Below are 22,186 nucleotides of genomic sequence, written 5' to 3'. Positions count from 1 at the left end.
TATCCCATCCATGTGCTGGCAAGCACCATGCTTGGCAACATACAGAGGCTACTGGCAGGTTCTTTCATCCCCTGCAGTGTAGTGCTCACAGCATGACCCAGGCAGAGGCCAAAAGATTAAACAGAAAGGGGCACTGGAGAGCTGAACAAACTCAAGTGACTCCATCACACCTCAGATTTGCCTCAGATGACAACACATAAGTTTAGTATCAAGCTGTACCTTAGGCAGGTGCTTCTCACCCTAGGCATTTGCCAGAGCTAAAGGGAAACTTGTGGAGTCAGGTTGGGTTTGCCTTCTCCCAGGACATGTTCTGTAGCATGAGGCATCTGCACCACATTGCATCTGGTCTTTTGCTAATGAGGTCATCATGCCTTTCTATAAGTAAGACCATTTTCTTCCAGTCAAAAAATTGGACATCTCTCAGAAGGAGCCTCAGAGGATTCATGTAATCTTTCTTTTGTAGGAAATTTTAAATTGCTGATTGTCAAGTGATAGATGTTCTTCAAGACAAGTGAGACTGGAGAACAGGTACAGCACAAGTAAATTCAGTGCAGCCTTCTTCCATACTGCCTAGTGTGTGCCACTATAAATACTCCTAGAGGGAATACTTTCAGGTCTAAAAGGATAGTCACTCACATGCCTTTTTAATCCTTTTGTATGCTGAAAGCAGTACTAAAGAAGCCATTGGGAGCTTGGGGTGATGGTGGTGGCTACCTGATTTGGATATTTCCCCCTTTAGGTGCTCAAGAAAAGCCTATCTACTAATTTTTTTTCAAGTGACCAAAGGACTGTTTGCTTGTACAACTTTCAGGATCTTTACTGCAAAAGTCTCTGGGTTCTGTTACTGTTTCCCTGAGTTGACCTACCAGGAACAGAAAAATCCTTTCTATATGTGCTGATACAGTTACTGAGATAAAATAGTCAGAAATCAAAATAAGATGCAATTTTGTCTGGTCAACGAGAACCACTTAGTGCAGGACACCACTATGAAGTTCATGTCATCCACATGAATGCTTACAAGCAACACACTAGACTGACCCTGTATAGACTTAAAGGATCATGCTGAAATCTTCTTTCCTGTTGCAGGGGAAATACCTGCTCATCCTCTGTAGGCCACACAAGTACATTGGCATGACTGATCTCTGTATGCCATGCAAGAGCCAGGTGGGGCAGAAATAAGGAAGGCCCTACTGATTTATAGTTTCCACCAGGTCCAGTTGCTTTTTAAGTAGAGTTTCCAGTGTCCAACTGGACTCTGTCCAGGCAGATTAAACCAAGCAAGTGTGGCAGTGATTTGCTCAAGGGGACTATTGTTTTTCCAACCTGACAGCCTGAGGAGCAAAGAAGGTGAATCTAAACCTTGCTTTAGCCTCTGAGTTTAACAAAAAGATCTGCCACACACAGAGATTTCTCCCCCATTCCCTGTGTAAGGATGTCTTTCTGTCTAGCAAATCATGCCCGTATTAATAGTCTTTCTGTTGCATGTGCATTCTTTTCTCTTTTATGCCAGGCATGCAAACAACTCAGCAAAATTGTCTTTTTTACCAGCCCAATAATAAATGCCAGCTTTATTTTCATTGTCTTCCTTTGGCCTTGATGCATCTTGCCATTGGAATTCAGAAGCCAGCAACAGATCAAAGACCTAGTGACATTATTAAAGGATACAGGACAACCACTGAATTTTAAAACACACAGTACTTGTTTTCCAGGGCTGGGCAGGAAAGTCTTTTGTACTTCTAAGGAATCTGTCTCCTCTGCTTTATTTCTCCTTCTGTCAGCCCCTAAAGACCTACTGACATCCCTGAGAAGCAATTTGATTGCATGCCCTTCACGGACTGCACTGAGTTGTCTGTTCTCATAACTTTAGAAGGTACTGATGCTTCTGCCAGTACCTCCCATCCTGGTGAGGGAGAAATTACAAGTCAGTATAGCTGACTTAAAATGAACACACAGAGGAATATGAACAGTTCTTCTCGCTGAAAGGCCAGACAGAACTGACTCCTTAATTTACTGTACACCAAGTTCAGGGAGACAGATCTGAGCTAGCACAGAAAAACAATGAATTTAGAGACGCGCATACACTACTTGCCCTGTCTTTTGCTCCAGACTGTAAGATCTCTGCACCTCATTAAAGAAGCTTTTTCTCTCCTTCTCCTAAGTGCCAGTGCTCTCCCGTGATCAGGTACAAGGTTGGTGGAATTGTGTTGGTATTTCTTCCCCCATAGCCTTCAAGTGCACATTTAGGAGCATCAGAAATAAGCCACAGGAAAAAAAAAATCCACAACACATTTGAAGGTTGACTTTGAAGTCAGCTGATAATGTTTCCATGGAGATCAAATGCTATGGAGTTGACAATGAATTCTCTTGTTGAGCCTTCCAGGGCAAAAAAAAAGGCAAAGAACAATACTTCTAAATGACTACACTCTGCAGCACAGTAGTGTTATTGACTTGCAAAAACCACATCTATATCCCAACCCGTATTTTCTTACGGGGATGTTAACTCTTAGGTCTCAACATTTCAATGCTAGGTGTGCCAGTATTCACCTAGAGAAGCAGATATATTCGTGAGGTACTGGAAAAACAGAGCGTCTAGTGAAAATAATATTCTATGAGAAAAAAGATATAACTCTGCATTTGAACTTATGCTGTAAATGAAAATTATGATTCCCCTTGAGGAGTATTATAACATGAAATTATAAAAGAGCATGTCAGTGGCTGATATGCAGTGACACACAGATGTCTGTACTGCGAAAGTGGGTGATCTTTCATATTTCCAGAGAGTATCCTATTTCCTTTTCAAAATGAGTGCCAGCATAAGTAAATAAATGCCAAATGTGTTGTTGGCTCACCAGAAAGCAGAGAGAACTACTAGAAGTAAAGACGTAACAATGCTCTGCTTTTTTAAGCATAAAAGGCAGAGCATTGAGAGCCTTGTCCTGCTGTTAGCTGAGCAACTTCTTTCTCAGCTGGGAAATGCTCAACAGGCCATCTTGGCATTATATTAACCCCAAAAGATGTCAAAGGGGATGTATGTCTGCTTGGGTGATTTCCTAAATATTTATTTTTTGAGTGAAAATAGGAAATTAGCTAGCATTCAAAAGGCAAGGGATAACAATTGCTAAAGGCTGATTACTAATGGTTCACTCGTCTGGATGAAGGTGCACCTCCAGTTCTACCCCCGTATCAGGACACATATACATATAGTGAACCTGTATCCATATATATATGTCTGGACATGTATCCATCAGTGGCCTAATTTGGAAATATATAAAAAAAGAGCCACTCTTCAGACTCCAGAAACCTGGCCTAAAATGCGACCAAGGAACATGACCTTCAACCAGGCCTGTGAGAGACACCACAAACTGTGCAGGGAGAGATGTTTTAAAGGAATCATAGAATTACTTAGGGTGGGAAAGACCTCTAAGATCATCGAGTCCAACCATTAACCCAGTACTGCCAAATCTATCACTAAACCATATCCCTAAGTGCTACACCTACACATCTCTTGAATGCCTCCAGGGATAGTGACTCAACCTCTTCCCTGGACAGCCTGTTTCAGTGCTTGACCACCTTTTTGGTGCAGAGAATTTTCCTATTATCCAATCTAAAGCTTCCCTGGTACAATTTGAGGCCATTTCCTCTTGTTCTATCCCTTGTTACTTGGAGAAGAGACCAACTCCTTCATAGCTACAATTTCCCGTCAGGTGGTTGTAAAGAGGAATAGTCACCCCTGACCCTTCTTTTCTCCACAGTTAACAACCCCAATTTCCTTGGCCACTCCCCATAAAGAGGGACAAATCCTTAAAAGTGAAGAAAAAGGATATTTTTAGAAACAGGTCGACTCTTTTTTCCTGAATATGCATGCTCTTGGCCTTGTTACATTACTTCCTGATGGGCACAAAGTCTGCATGACTGCTCTGAGCTCTGCTTCTCCTCACAGGTCCCAGAAGACCCTCATCAGCTCCTTTTCTGCCTTCCACAACACCCTTGTCATGTGTTTGAGAGTTTTAAACAATTAAGAGCCTTTGAGAGGTTTAAACATTTAAAGCCTATTAACGCTGTACATTAACTCAAGCTCATTCCAACTCAAAGCCTTAAATCACTTTAGAGCATAATGCAAAATTTAACCAAAAGCACAAGTAGGAGCCAGAGCGTTCATGTGTGTGGTGAGGGAGGCATGGCAAAGGAGGGACTTGCTTTGTTGTGCTGAGGCTGGTCTCAAAGACTTTCATAACCCATTTATGGCATCTCTTGATACAAACCAGCCTTTGTCTCCATCTGGAGGTCAATCCACATAAGTAAGTTCTCACAGTGGTTGGTAGGAAGTTTTGCCAAATTTTTAAGCTCCTCTGCAGTCATCATTAATTTAGTACCTCCCACAGGAATAAAACATGATTGGTATTTCATTTTTTCCAGTGTTCCAACCTTCTTGAATTATAAATACTCTTATAGGTGGCCAAAGGTATTATGCCTTTGTGAAAACTGTATTTATCCCAAGCTTCACAGTTCACATTCCAGTAACTTACTGCAGGTCTTGATTTTTCTATAGATCACTTGCTGCTGTTTAAGATCTGTATGCACACACTTATGCACACACATATGCATTTACACTTGCCTTTCCATAGGGAAAAAAATATTTGATGTAAACTTTCTAAAACTATTCCTTTTTGGAAAGAAGCACAAGAAACTGAACTTGCAAAGAATAACGTTGTGGAAATGAAAAAATTAAATATGAACACAGGAAATACCTTCCATATTCAGTGTTGTGATTGATCATGTCACTACAAGTAAACATTCTGAAGAATGGGTAGAGACCTTGATTATTAATGAAAAATAGAAATCCTAGGTGCCCTGTGGGACCGATCATATTTCCCAATGCATTCCAAAGAATGGCTCTTACTTTCTCCCTTTGTTTATCTTTCTCTTTCCTCTTGGCAGCTACTATGAAGGTACTTCATAACTGCCTAGGAGATGTCAGTCACAGAGCTTTGCCTTACACTTGCTGCATTAAATTGCTCCATTTTTGTTTCTTAAATTATTCAGCAGTGGAACGATTATTTTGAGATGACAGGACCACAGTTGTGTAGAATAAATACTCTTATTTTCTACCGTTATGTGCTATTTTCAAAGTACAGTGAGTCTAATTTGGGCCTCAAATGACTCAACAGCTGGTAACGATCCATGGCTGCAAATACACAGATGCCTCCGTTGTCATCTCCTAACTAATGCACAGCACAGGCAGAGGAAGCACAGCACAGAGGCTCGGGGATTTGGAAGACAAGGCTCTCTGTGGAGGTGGGAAAGAAAGAGGATATGGACGTGTGCAGCTCAGCTGTACTGACAGCAGTGCAGCATGGGCTCCCAAGCCCTGTTTTGAAGCCCTACTTTCTGATGGAGTTGGCATCCCAGTCTGGTCATCAGCTCCTGGGCACAATGAGTCATGCTGTGACAGCTGATGGCACTGGCACAAAGCCCTGGGTGTGTCCTCATCCCTGCTGGCACCTTGCAACAGCCCCGCATGAAGTGGGGCACGGCTAGGGCAGGAGGTGACCCAGCCTAAATGGTCGGTCCATCCTCTGGCTGGGAGGATAATAAAGCATTTTGACTTATCCCTGGACAGAGGAAAAGAATATTTTGGAAGTATTTCTGAGAAGGCTAGAAATTACTTATAAAAAGCTGCTTCTCCCTAGTTTAAAATATAAATAAGAACACGTTCATACATACATAAGTGGGTTTTTCTTTCTTTAATAAACATTCTCTCTTGTATATCTGAAATAAAGCATTGCATTATGCCAACACACCTGCATAACTTAACTTTTTATTCCTTCTCACACATATTTCCTGCCTGCTTATCTTTACTGCAGCATTGGAAAGAAGAGGTGTTCACCTCTGCTGTGGGAAAGATTTGAAGCTTTTCTAACCCTGACCTAGGTCCTCTGAGTATGGACAGGCTACAAAGAGTAATGTCTCTGCAGCACTCTTAGAGGGGGTCAGAAGAAACCCGAATCAGTGGCAGAAGTGGAACTGGCAAATGGCACTTGAAACCCCCAGACTGGTGAGGAGGGAGGAGGAGAGGATGAAAGAAATTCTTGATGTTTTTGAAAGCGAATGCTAGGACAAAAAATCAGGCCAGAAAAACTCCATACTACTACTTTATGTGTGCAGCATGACTTCCAAGTCTTTCATGCCAGTAGAAAGGGAAGTTTCAGACTCCTAAGCAAAGCTCCAAGCCCAGCACCTCATGCAAAAATATCGCTAGGCAAAGACAAGAAATGAGCTGCTACATGAGCCTCCAGATCATTTTATTACAGATCTGCATGGTCAAGCCAAATCACATGAATAAGGGCATTTAACAGCTGGAATAATTTTCAAATAGACTAATTAGAGACTGAATTATTAATGGTAAAATTTCTAATTGGCTCAAAGCAAGGTTACAGACAGAAACTCACTTGACTTTGCAAAGAATAATGAATATTTGCAAGGCTAGTAAAATTACATGCTTCTCTAAGGAAATTGTTAGCGAATGAGGAAAAAACCCTGAAGTCATCCTAAAGTGTATGTCACAAGACAAAACTGGCAGAGACCTGATATGAGTGAAGAGAACAGGTAGAAACAGTAAACAAGCGCAGAGATGATTTATTGCATTTATTTGCAGTAAATTTGGAACAAAATAAGACAACGTAGAAGTCTCTCCCTGAAGGGGCTGCCTTGTTAGGCATGCAGTAAAACCCCAAACTATTTCACTGAAATGTGTTCTCAGTACAAATTACAGACTTATGAAGGGAAAATACATGAATGTGCAGCTGAAGAACAGAGCTCTGGTAAGGACGGTAAAACGTCATTCTTTGTCAGTCTTTTAATACATTTACAAAGGCAAGTGATGTAGCTTTCGCCAGGGATAATTGTGTGCTGAAGCAAGTACCAGAACATGATATTGGAAGTGCCATTTTGTATTTCCAGCTGGGACAACAGACAGCAGTTCAGCAGGGAGGTGCACAAGGTTGGGAGGGGGAGGATGCAATCACTGCCAAAACACTGGATCATGCCACCAGGAGGCAGCCACCCCACTTTCCCCACAGCAGGCACTGATGAGGAAGAAAAGGGTTTTGAAGCATTTAGGTACAAAGTCACCCCTGCCCTCAAATTAGAAATAATGCAAGCAGTATGATATTTCAAAACAGGTGACTGAAATCAGCTGACCTGGGAAAACATCAGGCTATCCGAGATTGTCTTTAAAAGATGATTTAATAAAGCAAGTACAATAACAGAAGGTGTGGTGGGGTTGGGTTTGCATGGCTGCAAAACTAGCAGAATCTGAGATGCTGAAACAAGAAAATCCTATGGATGAATGTGCAGGAGAGCAGGTAGAAAAAACTAGGGTTAGATGGATATACAGCTTGTTTGCTGATCATGATACAGGAAATATTCATAAACAACTTGATGGAGAGCTAAAAGAAGGGATTCCTAGAGCCAATGGAATTTGCCTTGGTAGAGTTACCAATGTGGCAATTCGTAGCATCTCAGCTCTTGGGAGATAGAAGTAAAACTTGATGATATTGGTTAAATTAGCTGTCGGGAGAGTGAAGACACCAATCAAAAGAATTGACATGTTTGCTATGATAATAAACCCAAAAAGGTCAAGGATTTGAATACATTCAAAAGAACTCCTCAAAGCCAGAAAATGTGAACACCACTTCCTGAGAACTGATGAGGTGGCCACGTCTAGACTTGAAAAAGCAAAGGCACAGTTCTGGTGCAAATAAAACTGCTTTGGTCAACACACAACATATGAAATGCCCCACATGCATTTCCTCAGAGAGATGTTTAACTGAATTCCTGTTAGACTAGGTACTTGATGAGCATGAAAGCATCAGATTTGCCACAGGACTAACATTTGGAAGTAGTGTTACAGATGCTCCTAAGGTTCCACAAATAGTTATAAAATTACAAAATTACTGGATGGAGCTTTTACTGGTGCACAGATTTTCAGTAATTTGCATGAAGAGAAAACACAAGAACCTGCAAGAGGATGTGCTTGGAGTCATGTATAATTTGAGTGTGACCCACTTCTGTTACAGAATTAACTAGTCTCAAGCAAGATGAATAAAATGGACTAATCACAGTGAAATTTAAGAGCACAGTTCCCAATGGAAAAACTCTCAAAAAGATAAACTCTCCCACCTTGCAGGATAAAATGATACTGACAATACTGAAATGAAACTACAACAGATAGTACAATTCTGGGTACAGGAGGCTGTGCAACAGTACCATCATGCAAAATGAGATAAAAAGTGCTAAACATAATTTACAGTATCCATCCGGCTCTGTACAACATGAGGGACTGAAAAAAAATCCTACTGTGGACAGGCAAACGCTGTCATTCAAGATAAGGGATCCAAGTATAAACTGTACAATAAAACCAAAAATTATGGAAAAGAACTTTGGAAGCCGTAAGGGATCTGTGATTGCTGTTGATACAGATACATTTGGACTAAACAGAAAAGATGAATTATTAATAGTTTTTAGCTTGTTACAAAACATGCAGAATAGCAGTGTAAAACACACTCTAAATCACAGTTTACATGTCCTGGATTCCAGATGAGCTAATACCAGATAATAGCCAGCATTTCGTAAATGACTTGTTTCAGCAATTTGCTTGAGAAATTAGATCAAGCAAAGCAAAGCAAGTCCTTATGAGGCACTGCCACATAGGTTAGCAAGAGGATGGTTTGGTAAATATAATAAAGAACCAGATGTCCAAGCAAACCACGTCTGGTCTCGTTAGATTATTATAGCACACTTCTCAGTGCTCTGTTGAGATTTCCTGTTCAAAGAATTATGGGCAATAAGGGACAAACCCCATAGATATGTTAAGCCAGCAATGTTCAAACATGGCAAAAGAGCTATTTTTCTAGAAATAAAACCAGTACAAATACTACAAACATAGCCAAAACAAGTGGTGTTGCAAATGGAAGGGAAGGTTAGATTTCAGTCGGATTCTATAGCTACCAATTGAACACAGTCTCCTGTCAGCTGCAATGAGGTCAGATGGCAGAAACCTTCCAGAGCAGTTTTCCCATTATTGGACCTGAGAAAGAGTTAGGCAAAACTGAGAGGCACTCTGGCTCCATGTAGTTTAAGAAACAGAATGGTAATATGTTGACAGTATTCATGGCATGACAGAAGCAGTTTTGTATTCAAACACCATCCAGCAATAAAAAAGTTTAAATTAAAAGATTCATTGGCTGTAAAAGGAAGGACTGTCTAACACATGACACAGTCTGAAAACATTGACAGCTACTGACTTTTAGATTAGATGGCTCTAGTTGTGTATTTTATTAACTGACTGCTTCGGTTTGTAGATGTTACTTTATGCCCATTTGCTGTTAAAGGAAATTGGTATGGCAGTTGCTACTGACTTGTGCAAAACAAGAAAGAGAGTAACCTTTGGGTAATACTGATCCACGTGTCTGCGCTGAAGCAGAAAATAAGTTTGATCTCCTCCCAGCACATCTTTATTTATAATATTACACTTCTTGACAGAATTTGGCAGATAAAATAATCTGGTGCCTCTCATTTCAATTAGTTTCAGGTTCCAACTGCTGGATCTGGTTATTATTTTGTCTATGCAAAGAGCATACTACTATCAGATGGCTTCTCACTGCATAGGTACTTTCACTCTATGTTCAAGTCAATTATAAACCTTCTGTTAAACAGTTTCAAACAATTGGCTTACTGTGGCATGGTGTCTGTTTCTTGTTTTTCAAACCACAAGTCATTCTTTACAGCTCTTCTGCAAACCTCTCCCATTCTTTCCACATCCTTCTTTAGCATTGACACCTGATTAGGATTCCAAAAATAGCTTTGCTTGGCCCAGAGATAACACCACCTCATGGCCTCATTGTATATTCCATAAGAAATAACCCATTTAGCAGTTGCATTGCACTGAGAGCTCCTGCACAGCTGGATGATCCCAGCACCCATGATTCCAGAGACCTTTTCAGAGTCCCTCCTCTCTGAAAGGGAGCATCTTGTTCCCTGGGGATGACTGAGGCTGTTGTGTGACCTTGGCTCTGTCTCCACTGAAATGTGTATTGTTTGAGCACACCAAAAGATGGCTTTGCAACCTGAGTGACCCATTCCACTACACGTGGTTATACTGAATCTCTTTTCACCTGAAAACTTTTCAGTCATCTTTCAAATCACTAACAAATAATGTTGAGCCAAAAGGTAATCTCTGCAGCTGCACTAGAAACCAACCCATGTATAATGCTAATTTCCAAATAGTAAACAAGACCTAGCTAGTTTCTAATAAGTTTAAGTTTTCTGTATTTATTTAGTATACTCTTAATGTTTTAATCTGAATGTTGTGTTGTAGTAACTTAAATACCACACAGATATCTGAACAGATTAGAGCAAAATGGCCCCTGTGCAAACTAAGCTTTTAAATACATGAGAAACACCAAGCTCATCTGGCAAGCCATTGCCCATAATGTTTTGACACCCACAACAAAACATTTACAGACATCCTCACAAAGACCAGTGTGTGCTTGCACAAGGTCCTAGCAGACTTCAAATGTGTTTGCGGGCACAGAGAGAACTGATGTCTAATGTCACCAGCACAACATCACTAGAACATAAATACTTGTTACTCCAGCACTTAACTCCTCTTCTGGGACTACAGAATCTTTCCTCTATGTGACACACTGATCTGTGTCACACCACAGTACAGATAAACAGATGATAAAGTGCACTGAAGAGGTGATCTGCCTGGAGGGCAAAAACCCAGCTAAACAAAAATTACCAGCAGAGAAAAGAAAAGATAACAGAAGTAGTGGTGTTCACTTTGAGACATTCACCCAGAGCTGTGTTTGGGTCTTGACTCTCACACCCTTCATTTCAAGTAACTGTGCCTTGAAATTTGCTGCTAACAGAAATTTGGATGGCATCTGTAGTAAGGAAGGCTGGTACATTACATGGGAAATGTTGGATGACCTTGAGGGCTGCTGTAGTAGGAATGGGAAGAAGTTCAAAAGCACAGAGTGTCAGGGCATGTACCTGGGGAATAATAAACAGAACCTCTGCTGTAAATTGGGAGAGCATCAGTAGGAAAGTACAAAGGTGGAGAAAGGCCTGGATGTATCATCCAGCTGCAGGATGACTGTGGGTCTCCAGTGTGATGCAGCATGAAAAAGCAAATACAACCACAAAATACTTCAGGCAAGGAATTACCAGCAGGGGAAGAAAACCATCACACCACTTATACAAGGTCTTGATTAGACATTGTTAGGGAATAGTCCTTCTCATCCATATTTGAGAAAGGCAAGTATGAACAAGAACAGGTGGCAGTAAGGGCTGCTGGATTGATAATTGTTCTTACAGAGACAAGTCTACAAGACAGTCTATGTAGAGTGGAAAAAGGAAAACAGAATACCATTGCTCTTCATAGGTACAGCAAAGAAAGAGACATATAAACTAAAGGTTACATTTGACTCAAGAACAACTGATGAGTAATAAATATAGATTATAACTTTCAGCACAGTTTCTAGGTATCAAAGTGTCCCACTGTGAAATAGGATAGTGGTGAGACTAACATCTACATAATATTCAGATTTTTATTACTGAGCTTACTAAGTGACAGTGTTATTTGCAACAAGAGAATACTGTACTAAAAAACTCAGATGGCCCTTTCTACTACCATGAGTTACAGATACTGTTTTGTGATAGAAGTAAAATGGCTGGGTTACTACGGAAGTAACTATGGCTGGGTGATCCTTGATGTGCACCAGAAGGAGCTCAGAATAAAACCAAGTCCAGATCAAGTAAAACAACTCTGAAAACATATTTTCAGTGACTTAGAAAAGGAGGGACATGTGGAAAGAGGGAACATGAAAACAAGAAATATACATTCCTTCAAACACCATCATCCTTACCTCCCATGAGGAAGAGAAGCCCTGCCACATACTGCATAAGGCCTCGATCCCAACAGCACCCCAGCACGCCGATAATCCATCCAAAGAGGATGATGGCCACAGCCATGCCCATGAAGCCAGCTGTCATCCTGCGCAGATCTGCAGTGGGGAAGACAGAAAAACAACATGAGTGGGAACAGTCATAAATCAGCATCATCAGGGGTTCATATCTGTCTTAATCCAAAATGCTACTGATCTGCAAGGACTTCAGTGTGTGTTGGTGTAGGATGATGTGAGTATGGATGATTCAGAGTGAGGACAAACCATAAATTAAGTCACTAGCTTGGGCTGGCAGGAGAGAGAGCAGGTGACTATTTTACCACACAATGAAGCTCAGTGCAGATGCACTCAAGTGACTTGTGACAGCTTGCTCAGGAGCTAGAAGTTGTAAAATGGCCTCAGTGCAATACCGTGCCTAATAACTCCAGTCTCTGGGCACTAGCACAACATCTGCTTACATCTTCCCTTCTCATCTCTGTCCATTACTCCACGGCATCCAAAGGATGTCCCTGCTCAAACTGATCAGCAAAGCAGTTTCTATGCTTTGTGCCAGCACAAACACGACAGAGGATTCACCTCAATTCTGACCCCCTTGGTGATCTTGGGCAAGTCACTGAGCCCCTCTGGGCCACAGGTTCCCACATGTAAGCTGGGCTGTAGCATCCAGTGGTGGTAGGAGTGAAATGCAGTCCCTCCAGAACAGCGAGGCACGCAGATACTCTGGTGTCAGACATCATTAAATGCACTCCAGATACACGGCTGGGACAGAGGACACATCATTGTCCTCTTCTGTACCTAGATGGTGACCTTGCCACATGATTTTTGGTGAGGACATTTTTGAGTGCTCCAGGGAGCACTGACTGTAGGAGGAGGGCAGGGTGCTGGAGCAAAACATTTTTGTATTCAAGTGGGGACTGAGTACGTCTGATGTGGGTGAAAGGCGTTGACCTGCATTTATTTCGTAAATAAAGGAAAAGGGTCCTCATGTCCTAATGACAGGAATCCTTAAACAGAGACCTGGTTATGTTGCATATTTGCCTTCTGCAAAAAGGATGGGACTATGGGACTGCTGGGAACCCTCTTCCTGCATGTGCTGGGAAAAAAAATTCTTCACAGTTGGTTTGGATGTGAAATCTGGGCAGTGAGACCACCTGGCAACTGAAAGAGCAAGGACTATGTGAGCTAAAGAGCATCTTCACACCCTCAGATAATGAAACAGATGGGGGCATCTTCACTAACATTTGATTATTCCCTGTCCCCCTTTCATGCACGCATAAAAAGTTCAAGCACTGATATGTCAAGAGTATATGTACAGAGAAAATTCCAGCCAAGTCAACTCTCTAAACATTTGTTTCCTTCTTGAAACATTTTTTTTTTTCTTTGCACAGCAATGATTTTAGTTTTTTTTTCAAGAAACAGAATGCTTATGACAGAGGAGAAAGATTTGAAAACTGTGAATCATCCACCAGTCTCTATGGCAGCTTTTCTCCTTGGCTGGCCTTTGACTATTTCTCAGTTTCTGTTGTTTTTTATGCTTTTCCCACAGTGGATAAAAGGACCACTAATACCCACAGCACAGATTCAGTGAAATTTGTGAAGAGTGATAAATTACCATAATCAGGGATCTATAAAACTTCATATCCAAAATGCTAAGCGTCCACAAAGTCTATAGATATGCTGGGACAGAATAACTTGAAGGCATTTTACTCAGGTCCCTGTTCATTACAGCACTTTGTATGCAAGATCAAGTCGCATACAAACACAAGCCCTCCCTTGAAGCTACAACTCCTTCCTGTAGAGTGTCACTCATTTTCCAAGGCATCTCTCAGACAACAAAAAGATACCAGTTCTTCAGCCCACCAGTAACCAGGTCCTTTTAACAAGATACACATCTTAAAATAAGTACTTTTATCTTAGGTTTTGTGACTGTCCCACCACATTTGAGTATGTTCAAGGAGTTCTAGTACAGAAAAAAAAGTTTCTCCTGCAGAAACTTGTACTTCTCCCAGGCAATGCTAATCTCTGTTCCTTGGGAATTTCTCAGAGTGCTTTTTAAAACAAGCAGTAAATATTAGTGAGCATCTTTGATGGCTGAGTGTCTTCCTACTTTTTCAGTCCACGAAGGCTGGGCTCAATTTGAAAGATGAACGAAAACATAAAGTCTTTACTGTTTCCTATGTCATCTTCCATAACAGCACGGCACATCTCTCCGAGGTGCTGCACAGCTCTTTGTGTCAGCCCTACAAACCCCTTCCAATTTAACTTGTGACTGCTGACTCCAAGTAACACCATTTGCCTGTCCTAATGAAAACATACCCTAACAACCTGCTTCTAATGAGCTCAAATTAAATAGCTTTATTCAGCTGCAAGATGTCCAGAATTCCTCGGATCTACCCCAGTGTCTGGCTGATGGACCCAGTTTTCATAATCCCCAAAGTGGATCACAAGCATCTCCATATCTTTGTATACTAAACTGAGGAATGGTGTTTATCCTGCTAAAATCTGTGAGAATTTTGCCATCAAACAGAAGAGTTAAAGGAGCAGGAGAAACATTTCTAGGCCAAATTTTGATGTTTGTTTCCCTTGACCTCTCTTGCTGATGGAGCCTGAAATTCCCTTTCTTACAATACAATACAGCAAAAATCCAAATTGAGCTTCTTTATGAACTCTTAGTTCTCACAAGTTCAGTGAGCTTAGTTTAAGATTGTCACTGCTTAGGCCAGTTGCAAATCTGCTCCTCACAAGTCCATCCATTAGAGATTATCAGAAACAAATAAAATAGAAACCTTCTTTTCTATTTAAAACTGTTTGGCTTTTGTCTTGACATAACATGACTTGAGGGGAGCCCTTGCAAATGGCAGTACTGGGAAGGGAGTTGTAAAATGGGTTTCAATAACAGTCTGCACTTGTCCAACAGCATCTTCCTGGTGCTCCTCACCTGTCAGTGCCCACATGAAGCTGAGGTCAGTGCTGGGATCAAGTCTACTCAAAGTGACTCTTTTATGGAAAAGTCCTTCATGGATGTAAACGAATCACCACCCTCAGGCTATTTAGAGGAACAGGAGCCTATATTCCCTGGACTCAATCCCTACTAATGGGCCTGTTTATGATTACTGTTTTGTTGGTGTGGTGCTTGACATAGAAAGGACAGAAGAAAAGCAAAGATTTGCATTGTGTACTCGAGGCAGTATCTAAATTCGTTCTGCTAATTTAGGATGGAAGGATGACATATAAATAAACAATAGCTCATCAGTACAAATTGATGGGGTTTTGTCTGAGTTTGATTGGCACTGATAAGACCCTTCCTGAATGCATCCTGCAAAGGTAAAAAGGGTCATGCTGTCATGTAACACCATTTTGTGATGTTTGAGCACATTCTGGGTTTGGTTTATTTTTCTGAAATTGCTTTTATTTATTTTTAGACTATGAAATTAATAGTTCTCTACGTTCTTTCTCTTTTTGAAAACCTCTCTGAGTAATAGGATCTCAGGGTCACGGCATGACAACACCAATCAACTGAAGGAGTGACTATGCCAGCAAAATGCATGCATTGTTGAACCTTATACAGCTAAATGGGAGCTGCAGCCGCAAACAACCCTTATCTCAGCGCATTCATGTGCATTGCTTAGCTGGTCCCACAGCTGATCCTCTCCTGGGTACCCATCCCAAGTCCTCAGACTGTAACAAAGTGCACACATTGCAGGGACACTGAGTTCCCCTTCTCCACCATCTAGCAGACCAAACCTTTAGAAATGTAGCTATGAGGTGAAAGTAAGGAATGTTACATTGCTTATTCCATAACACCTGTAATACAGAATTATTTTATGATTAAATATAAAATGATGATAAAAATACATGATTTTTATGCTTTGCCTTCATGACTACTAGTTTCAATGATTGACTATGTGGACATAGATACCAACATCACTTGTGGGTGAACATACAAAATTATCTTTCCACACATGTTTTAGAAACACCTTCTTCATCCCTTTTTCTTTTTGATGTCGACTAAAAGCTATGAGTGAATATCTTCTTTTTGGGAGACTTTTCATATCTAGCACTGCTACAGGTGCTGCTGCATGTAAAAGGCAGGGAACTCAGTCCTGACTCGAAAGCAATGTGGATCATCAAGCAAGGAATACAGGTATCACGTTCATGTAGGTTGGGAACAAAAAATTCTTGACTGATAACATTGGAGAAAGGACAGGGAATCGAGTAATCCAGGTCCTGTGATGGAAGCTGAAATGGTAAATTTGAAAGCCACAAGCTTTGTGAATCGTGATGAAAAGAGAAACATTAGCATTTTAGACAATGTTCTTAAAATACAGACAGATTCTCATAAACCAACATGTATTTCCTAAAAGCATTTTAGTTTTCTGCTGGGAATATTAACTCTATAAGTTTTCTGAAGATAAAGAAAGGCAGAAAAGCTGGTTAAGAGTAATTTATTTCCAAGCAACACATGATGGAAGGTTCTCTCTGTCAGTTTGCAAATGCCCCTGCCCTTCCTTTCACCCTGATATCTGTCCATCTGTATTTGTTATGGGCAATAAAGTAATTCATGCTGGTTATCACATTGTGGCAGAAGTTTCACACCCCAGCAGCTGCAAACATAACCTGTTCTGATTCAGCTTTGCTTCTTGAAAATTTCCATATGCCTTTTTGACTTCTGATGTTCTGTCCTCTTCCTTGAAATTGCAAGTCATCTTTCTAAAGCAAGGGCTCAGTCTTCCTCTTGATATCTCTCTTGCTTTCCACAGAATTTAACAGTGCTTCCAAAAAACTAGAGATTTCTTTCCTCACAACACATATATGAAGAAGCCTCTTGTGAAAGATGGGGAAAACAAGTCAAGAATAGTCAACATGCCCCCAGCTACATGAAAAGTTTGTGGAGAGTGTATAATTAAATCTGTATTACCAGGATTTCTGGACAGCACTTGAACCACACAGCACTGGTTTTGCTTTCAGAACTGCTTGTTCTCAAATGTTTGCTAGCAGATCAAGCTACAGTGCTTGTTATCAGACCCTCAGAAAGTGCAATATTGCTGCAAATAGTATTTCAGGTAGTCCATCCTACACGTCCTCCTTCCTTCTCCCAACAGAGGAAGGTCTGCAGGAACTAAGGACCCTGAAGCTTGTATCCAGAATATCTAGAACAGCTTAGAAGACATTCTGGGTATAACACAGTTCTTTCCTGAGGTATCCCAACAAATGGGAAAATCAAAAAGGAAATCACAAATGTATTTCTGTGCCTGTCTATGAACAGATGTCAGGATATACTAACGTCACAAGTAGAAATAGACTGGGATGGCGTAATTCTTTAGCATAATCCTTCATTGCAGGTCACTGTGATCTATACCCTCCCGTATTAAATTCCCTCTGATTTGTCTTTACCAGGGATCAAGAACATTTATACTTGAAAAGAGTCAAAATCACTCCTTTTCCTTCTTTTTTCCAAACAAATGTATGTATTGGAAATTGTTCAAGAACTGCATACAGCCCTAGAGCACAATTTACCAGATTTCACTCAGCTTTGTTTAAATTGCTTCTCTTGTAAAGAATCAGCAGCACAGAGGTATCTTTTCCTGACATAATCCCTTCTCTTATCTCGCCCCGAAACTTCAGGGGGGACGAGATAGAATTGGGCAGATATGTCTTTTATTGAATGCCAGCCCTGGCAGCTCCCAGGTACAATGAACAAGTGAGTGTTAATGCAGGTGATTTTGAGTGGCATCTTCTGGCTCTCACTATTCTCTCTGCAGAGCTTCAAACTGTATTTTGGATGAGGTTGGCAAATAGAGGGTGAGGGTTTTAATCTTTTCTTTCCGCTTCAGGTATGAAGAGATAAGAACAGAAATATGTATTAGTCTACCTGAGACTCTGTTAAAATCTCTGAGTGCCTTTCACTGCGGCAACCCAGTCCTCAGTTTAAAGATTACTCTAATGCAATCTCAATGAGTACAACCCACTTCAACCAAAGTAATAGTAGATTATATTTACATGTATCTGCACCCAAGAGACTCAGAGATACACGTCACAAACTTACACTGAAACACAACTCCCTCAAAGCTGAGAGAAAGAACAGCAGAAGACCCTCACAAAAAGGGAAACCAGCTCTGTCAAGCATGAAGTGAACCTTCATATCTCAAGAGGTACAGTGGCCTTTATAAGACACATGCATAACTTCTCCTAAACCACAAAATCCCATCACCTTCTGTTGACTAGAGATTGTTATTTGTGTGATAAAATGTTAAGTGTTTGATTGCCGGCAATGTATGAACCCGCCTACATGGAAAAGCTGATAGGAAGCTTCTGTGGTCTGTGCTAGTTAACATGGCCCTCAGGATGAGGTGTATGGAGAATAGGCATCATGAGATTTATTTATTCTTGTCAGGACAGACCACCTATATGGGCTTCCTCTGTCAGAGTTCTTAAGTGTTCTTACAGTTATTTAAAATAGAAACAATCGCAAAAGGAAGGTGCCGGCTATGCACTGCTGGCATTTCAGCCTGCCTTCCTCCAGAAGAAATCCCACAATTTCAGAGTCAGGTGAATCATTCATCAAGGGAGAAATGAAGTCATGTCTTCTACAAAGGCTGACACCTTTACAGGTTTATGCTGGCAAAAAGCAAACCCCACATGAAACTGCAATTTCTTATCTCTGGTGAACTGTCATAAAGCACCAGAGGAAAGGGGGTGTCCCAGATCACATATTGGTGTTACTGTCTGAAAGCAATTCCTCCACTATTTGGGGAAAATTGCAGGGCCTAAGAAATTCTGCAGTGGCTGAAAGTACTATTTTATTCTTGCCTTTTGCTCATGTAGAGCAGAGAAGAGGCAAAAAAGAACCCCTAAACAATAAGGGAGGGACTTAAAGAGGCACTAGAGAAGGAAGGAAGGCTTGTTTAAATACAGGACAGAGAAGGGTGAAAAAAAGCGTCTCGTGAGGGTGAAAAGATGGATTTGTCTTCAAGAGACATTATGATACGAATATTAGAGAGTTCAGTGCATAAAGGGGACACTTGTACAGCAGGAATTTAGTACATCTGAAGCAGTTCTACTGTAGAAGGTGGAAGACTTATGTCCTGGGAGAAAGATGGCTGTGAATACCATCCCATAGAAAGGTCCGGCCTTTTGCTCCAATCCTGCTTTCCCTTACGCTCAAAAAGAAACTTTGGCCAAAGAAGAAAAAGGATATTTTTGATACCTGTTGTGTTGTCACTCAGCTCTGAGTGACAGCAGGCTAGGAAGAAAAGAAAAGCTTTGCCCTTAGAATCCCGAATCTAGCGGGCCAGAGTAGCTGAGCCTATACCAAAGCATCATTCAACTTTACTCTGTCATACCCTATTCTACTCTACCCTACACCATTCCCTCTCCTTCTCTGGTTCTGGTGAGGAGATTTTCTCTAAAAGTACCCGAAGCTCATCATTTATATTTCTTCAGTGATGTTCAAGAGCAGATCTTAGAGAGTCTTTCTCTCTCCAGATTTACTATCTGTGCTTTTAGCACTGCAATATATGATCACCTAGGAATATTTCCAAGCTTTGGTCCCAGCAGAGTACACTTGCAATTTGCCCAGTCAACCTTTTCATCCCTCTTTTTCCTCTCTCCTCAGAAATAGGGAAGGAAATCTGAGGCACCTGCAATTTTGGCCACTCTTCTTCATATTCATAACTTTAATCCTTCCTGCTCCTGCTAGGTGAGGCCACACAAAGCAAACATTTCTCAGTTGTGACCAAGCTAAGAGGCTTTTCGTTACACAGCTTCCATGGATTATGCACGTGTTGAAAAAACTGAGGCATTTGAAATAAAATGGCTTCTGCTCAATTTCAGTGAGGACTTTGTGACTTTATGACATCAAAGCTGTGCCTTTTTCATTTTTCTTCCTTCCTGAACTTTTGAAGAACTCAGACAGTACACACTTCTTTATGCTGGTCATCTCTTATTGTAAGTGGCCTCTACCTGGAGCCACCAGAGCACAAGTATGATCTTGATCAGGAGCAAGGACAACACAGTCCCTCAGCATCACATTATCCTGCCCAGAGAGATCCCTCCTGGATGATGTGAGACACCATCTCCCTGCTCCCAGTACCTCTACCCCGGTGGTAGTGGGAGAGGCCAGGTGGAAACTCCAGCTTTCTAAATGGAAGTTTCCCTGTATTCTCCAATAGTCTGGAAGAAGTCTGTGATGGGCTCTGGGTTCAGGTGAAAGGTGACTCCCTTCCTTGTAAAGTGCTTTCAGTGCTGGTGAGAAGTGCTGCTCTGGCACCACTAAGACTCAATACTCCATTTATCCCCCCCCAAGGTACAGTGCACAGGAGGCAATGCAGAGCAGGGCACCAGGGCCAGCTTCACCACACAACCCTGCTGCCAGGCTGTCACAGGCACCTAGAGACCCCTCGGGGGCATGGAACTGAGCATCAGTGAAGAGCCCAGTGTGCTCTGCTTTCCCTGAAATCAGTGGGAGGGTTGGGTGCTCCAAAAGCTTTCCTCTGAAAATCAGACTTTCTCCTCTCTCCCAGGGTGGGGCATGGAGGCCAGTTCACCACTTTTTCTTCATTGGCATTCAGATAATAATAACATACAGTAACAGTTGTATGAAAATAATCTGGATAAAGAAAGCAGTATAACCTATTCTACACATTAGTTTCTTTATTATTCAGTTTACAGAATCGCCCTTCTACTGCAAGCAGACTCTGCCCTGTTACAGTCTGCGTTTTATATGCTGGTCATCATCACAGTATCTACATATCCACTAATCACATGGAATTTTATTAAGATTTAATCTTCAGTTAGTATCTCTTGAATTACCTCTTGCAAAGGAGGATAAGGCTCATCAGGGCCAGAAAGAAGCAGAAGAAAAAACAGAATCACTGTTCTTCTTTCCTTTTTCTTTCAATGAGGAAAGAAGAATGGACAAAAACAGATGGATAATTGACAAGAGTAATGAGAAAAATGAAAGAAAAGCTTGCATTAAAGATGAGAAATGGAGTGTGACAGGATGCAAAAAACATGGTTTATGTAAACTCCAGTATCAGACAGTGTTAAGTGTCTCTTGTAAAAAGCAGATTTACCCTAAGCTTCTCTCAAAGATAAATGAAGTTGGAGATGTGCAGCAATGGAGCACAGAAGGGACAGGAGGGGTAATACAGAAAGAGAGAGATTTGGTAACAACTCCTTTATTTTCTTCCCCCTGCATTTGACTTCCCTCCTCTGCTGCCTATCCCAGCACCAAAGCCTTGTTCACAATCAGGAGCAAGTAAAACATTATGCTAAAGGTTTTTCTTCCTTTTCATCCCCTGTCCCAACCACTGCACAAGCCTGAGCATAATCCCAGCACAAAGCATTCAGAGCAGCACATTTGATAAATGGCTGGAGTGAAAAAGGCTGGAGGTGGAGGGATGGCATCTCTGTTTTATCAGTGCCCCAGCACTCTGCTCAAACATACTCATTCCACAGATCCCAGCATTAAACATTTTCATTCAGGAACTCTGAAAGACGTATTCTTGTTTTTAAAAAGACTATTTAATGCAAGTGAGGCTGGGCTGAGGTGTAGGAAGAAAGGAAGGAGGATGGAGGAGAAGGAGGGAAGAAGTAGAGAAAGACATTTAGAGCTGTGAGGAAACACTGTCCCTTATAGAGAAATTTTGATTTTGAAGTTTACTCTTCTATTAACATTTAAATTGAAAGGCGTTTCTTCCAAGCTCCACATAGGAAACCAGAAAATCTGCATTTAAATGGATACCATTTAAATGTGGGGAAAAATACATATCAGCATTGAATGCTTTCCCATTTGTCTGAAAAGAACTTCTCTTATAGATGATTATTAATTTTTTTCTTTTTTCTTTGTGTGTGCTAAAAACAGAAATTGGAAGTACATTAAAATTCTGCTTGGCACAAGGAAGAGGTGGGGGATGGTTGTTTAATTGACCCAACCCCTGATTCTGAGCTCAGATTTTCTCCAGGAGGGCTGCTGGAGCCTGCAGGAGGCAGTCCAGCCTGCTACCATGGTCAGGGCCAAAAGTGGCCTCTCCTGCCTGGTCCTGGAGACACGACACCCATGACCACGGGGCTCCAACTCCCACTGCAATGCCCATCTCACTGGGGATGTCACCAGGTCCCCCATTCCCAGCTGGAGAATCAGACCTTCTGCAGTTTTGTTAGACACCTCTTTGGCTTCAGAACACCATCTAGAAAACAGGGACATGCACCTA

General features: G+C 41.3%; 1 protein-coding gene across 1 annotated transcript in view; it reads right to left on the bottom strand.

Moving 5' to 3' along the window:
* Positions 1 to 22,186, bottom strand: part of TMEM178B (transmembrane protein 178B) — a 224,146-nt gene that overhangs the window by 19,200 nt on the left and 182,760 nt on the right. The window contains exon 3 of the mRNA XM_042050372.1: positions 11,934 to 12,071. Coding sequence (XP_041906306.1) covers positions 11,934 to 12,071 — 138 coding nt within the window. The remainder of the gene's footprint in view (positions 1 to 11,933; positions 12,072 to 22,186) is intronic.

The sequence above is a fragment of the Corvus kubaryi genome, unplaced genomic scaffold, assembly GCF_017639235.1.
Source record: "Corvus kubaryi isolate FWS band 111438036 unplaced genomic scaffold, C.kubaryi_AGA036_p1.0 74, whole genome shotgun sequence".
NCBI lineage: Eukaryota > Metazoa > Chordata > Aves > Passeriformes > Corvidae > Corvus > Corvus kubaryi.
Note: the sequence above shows the minus strand (reverse complement) of the source record. Positions and strands in the feature narration are given on the sequence as shown.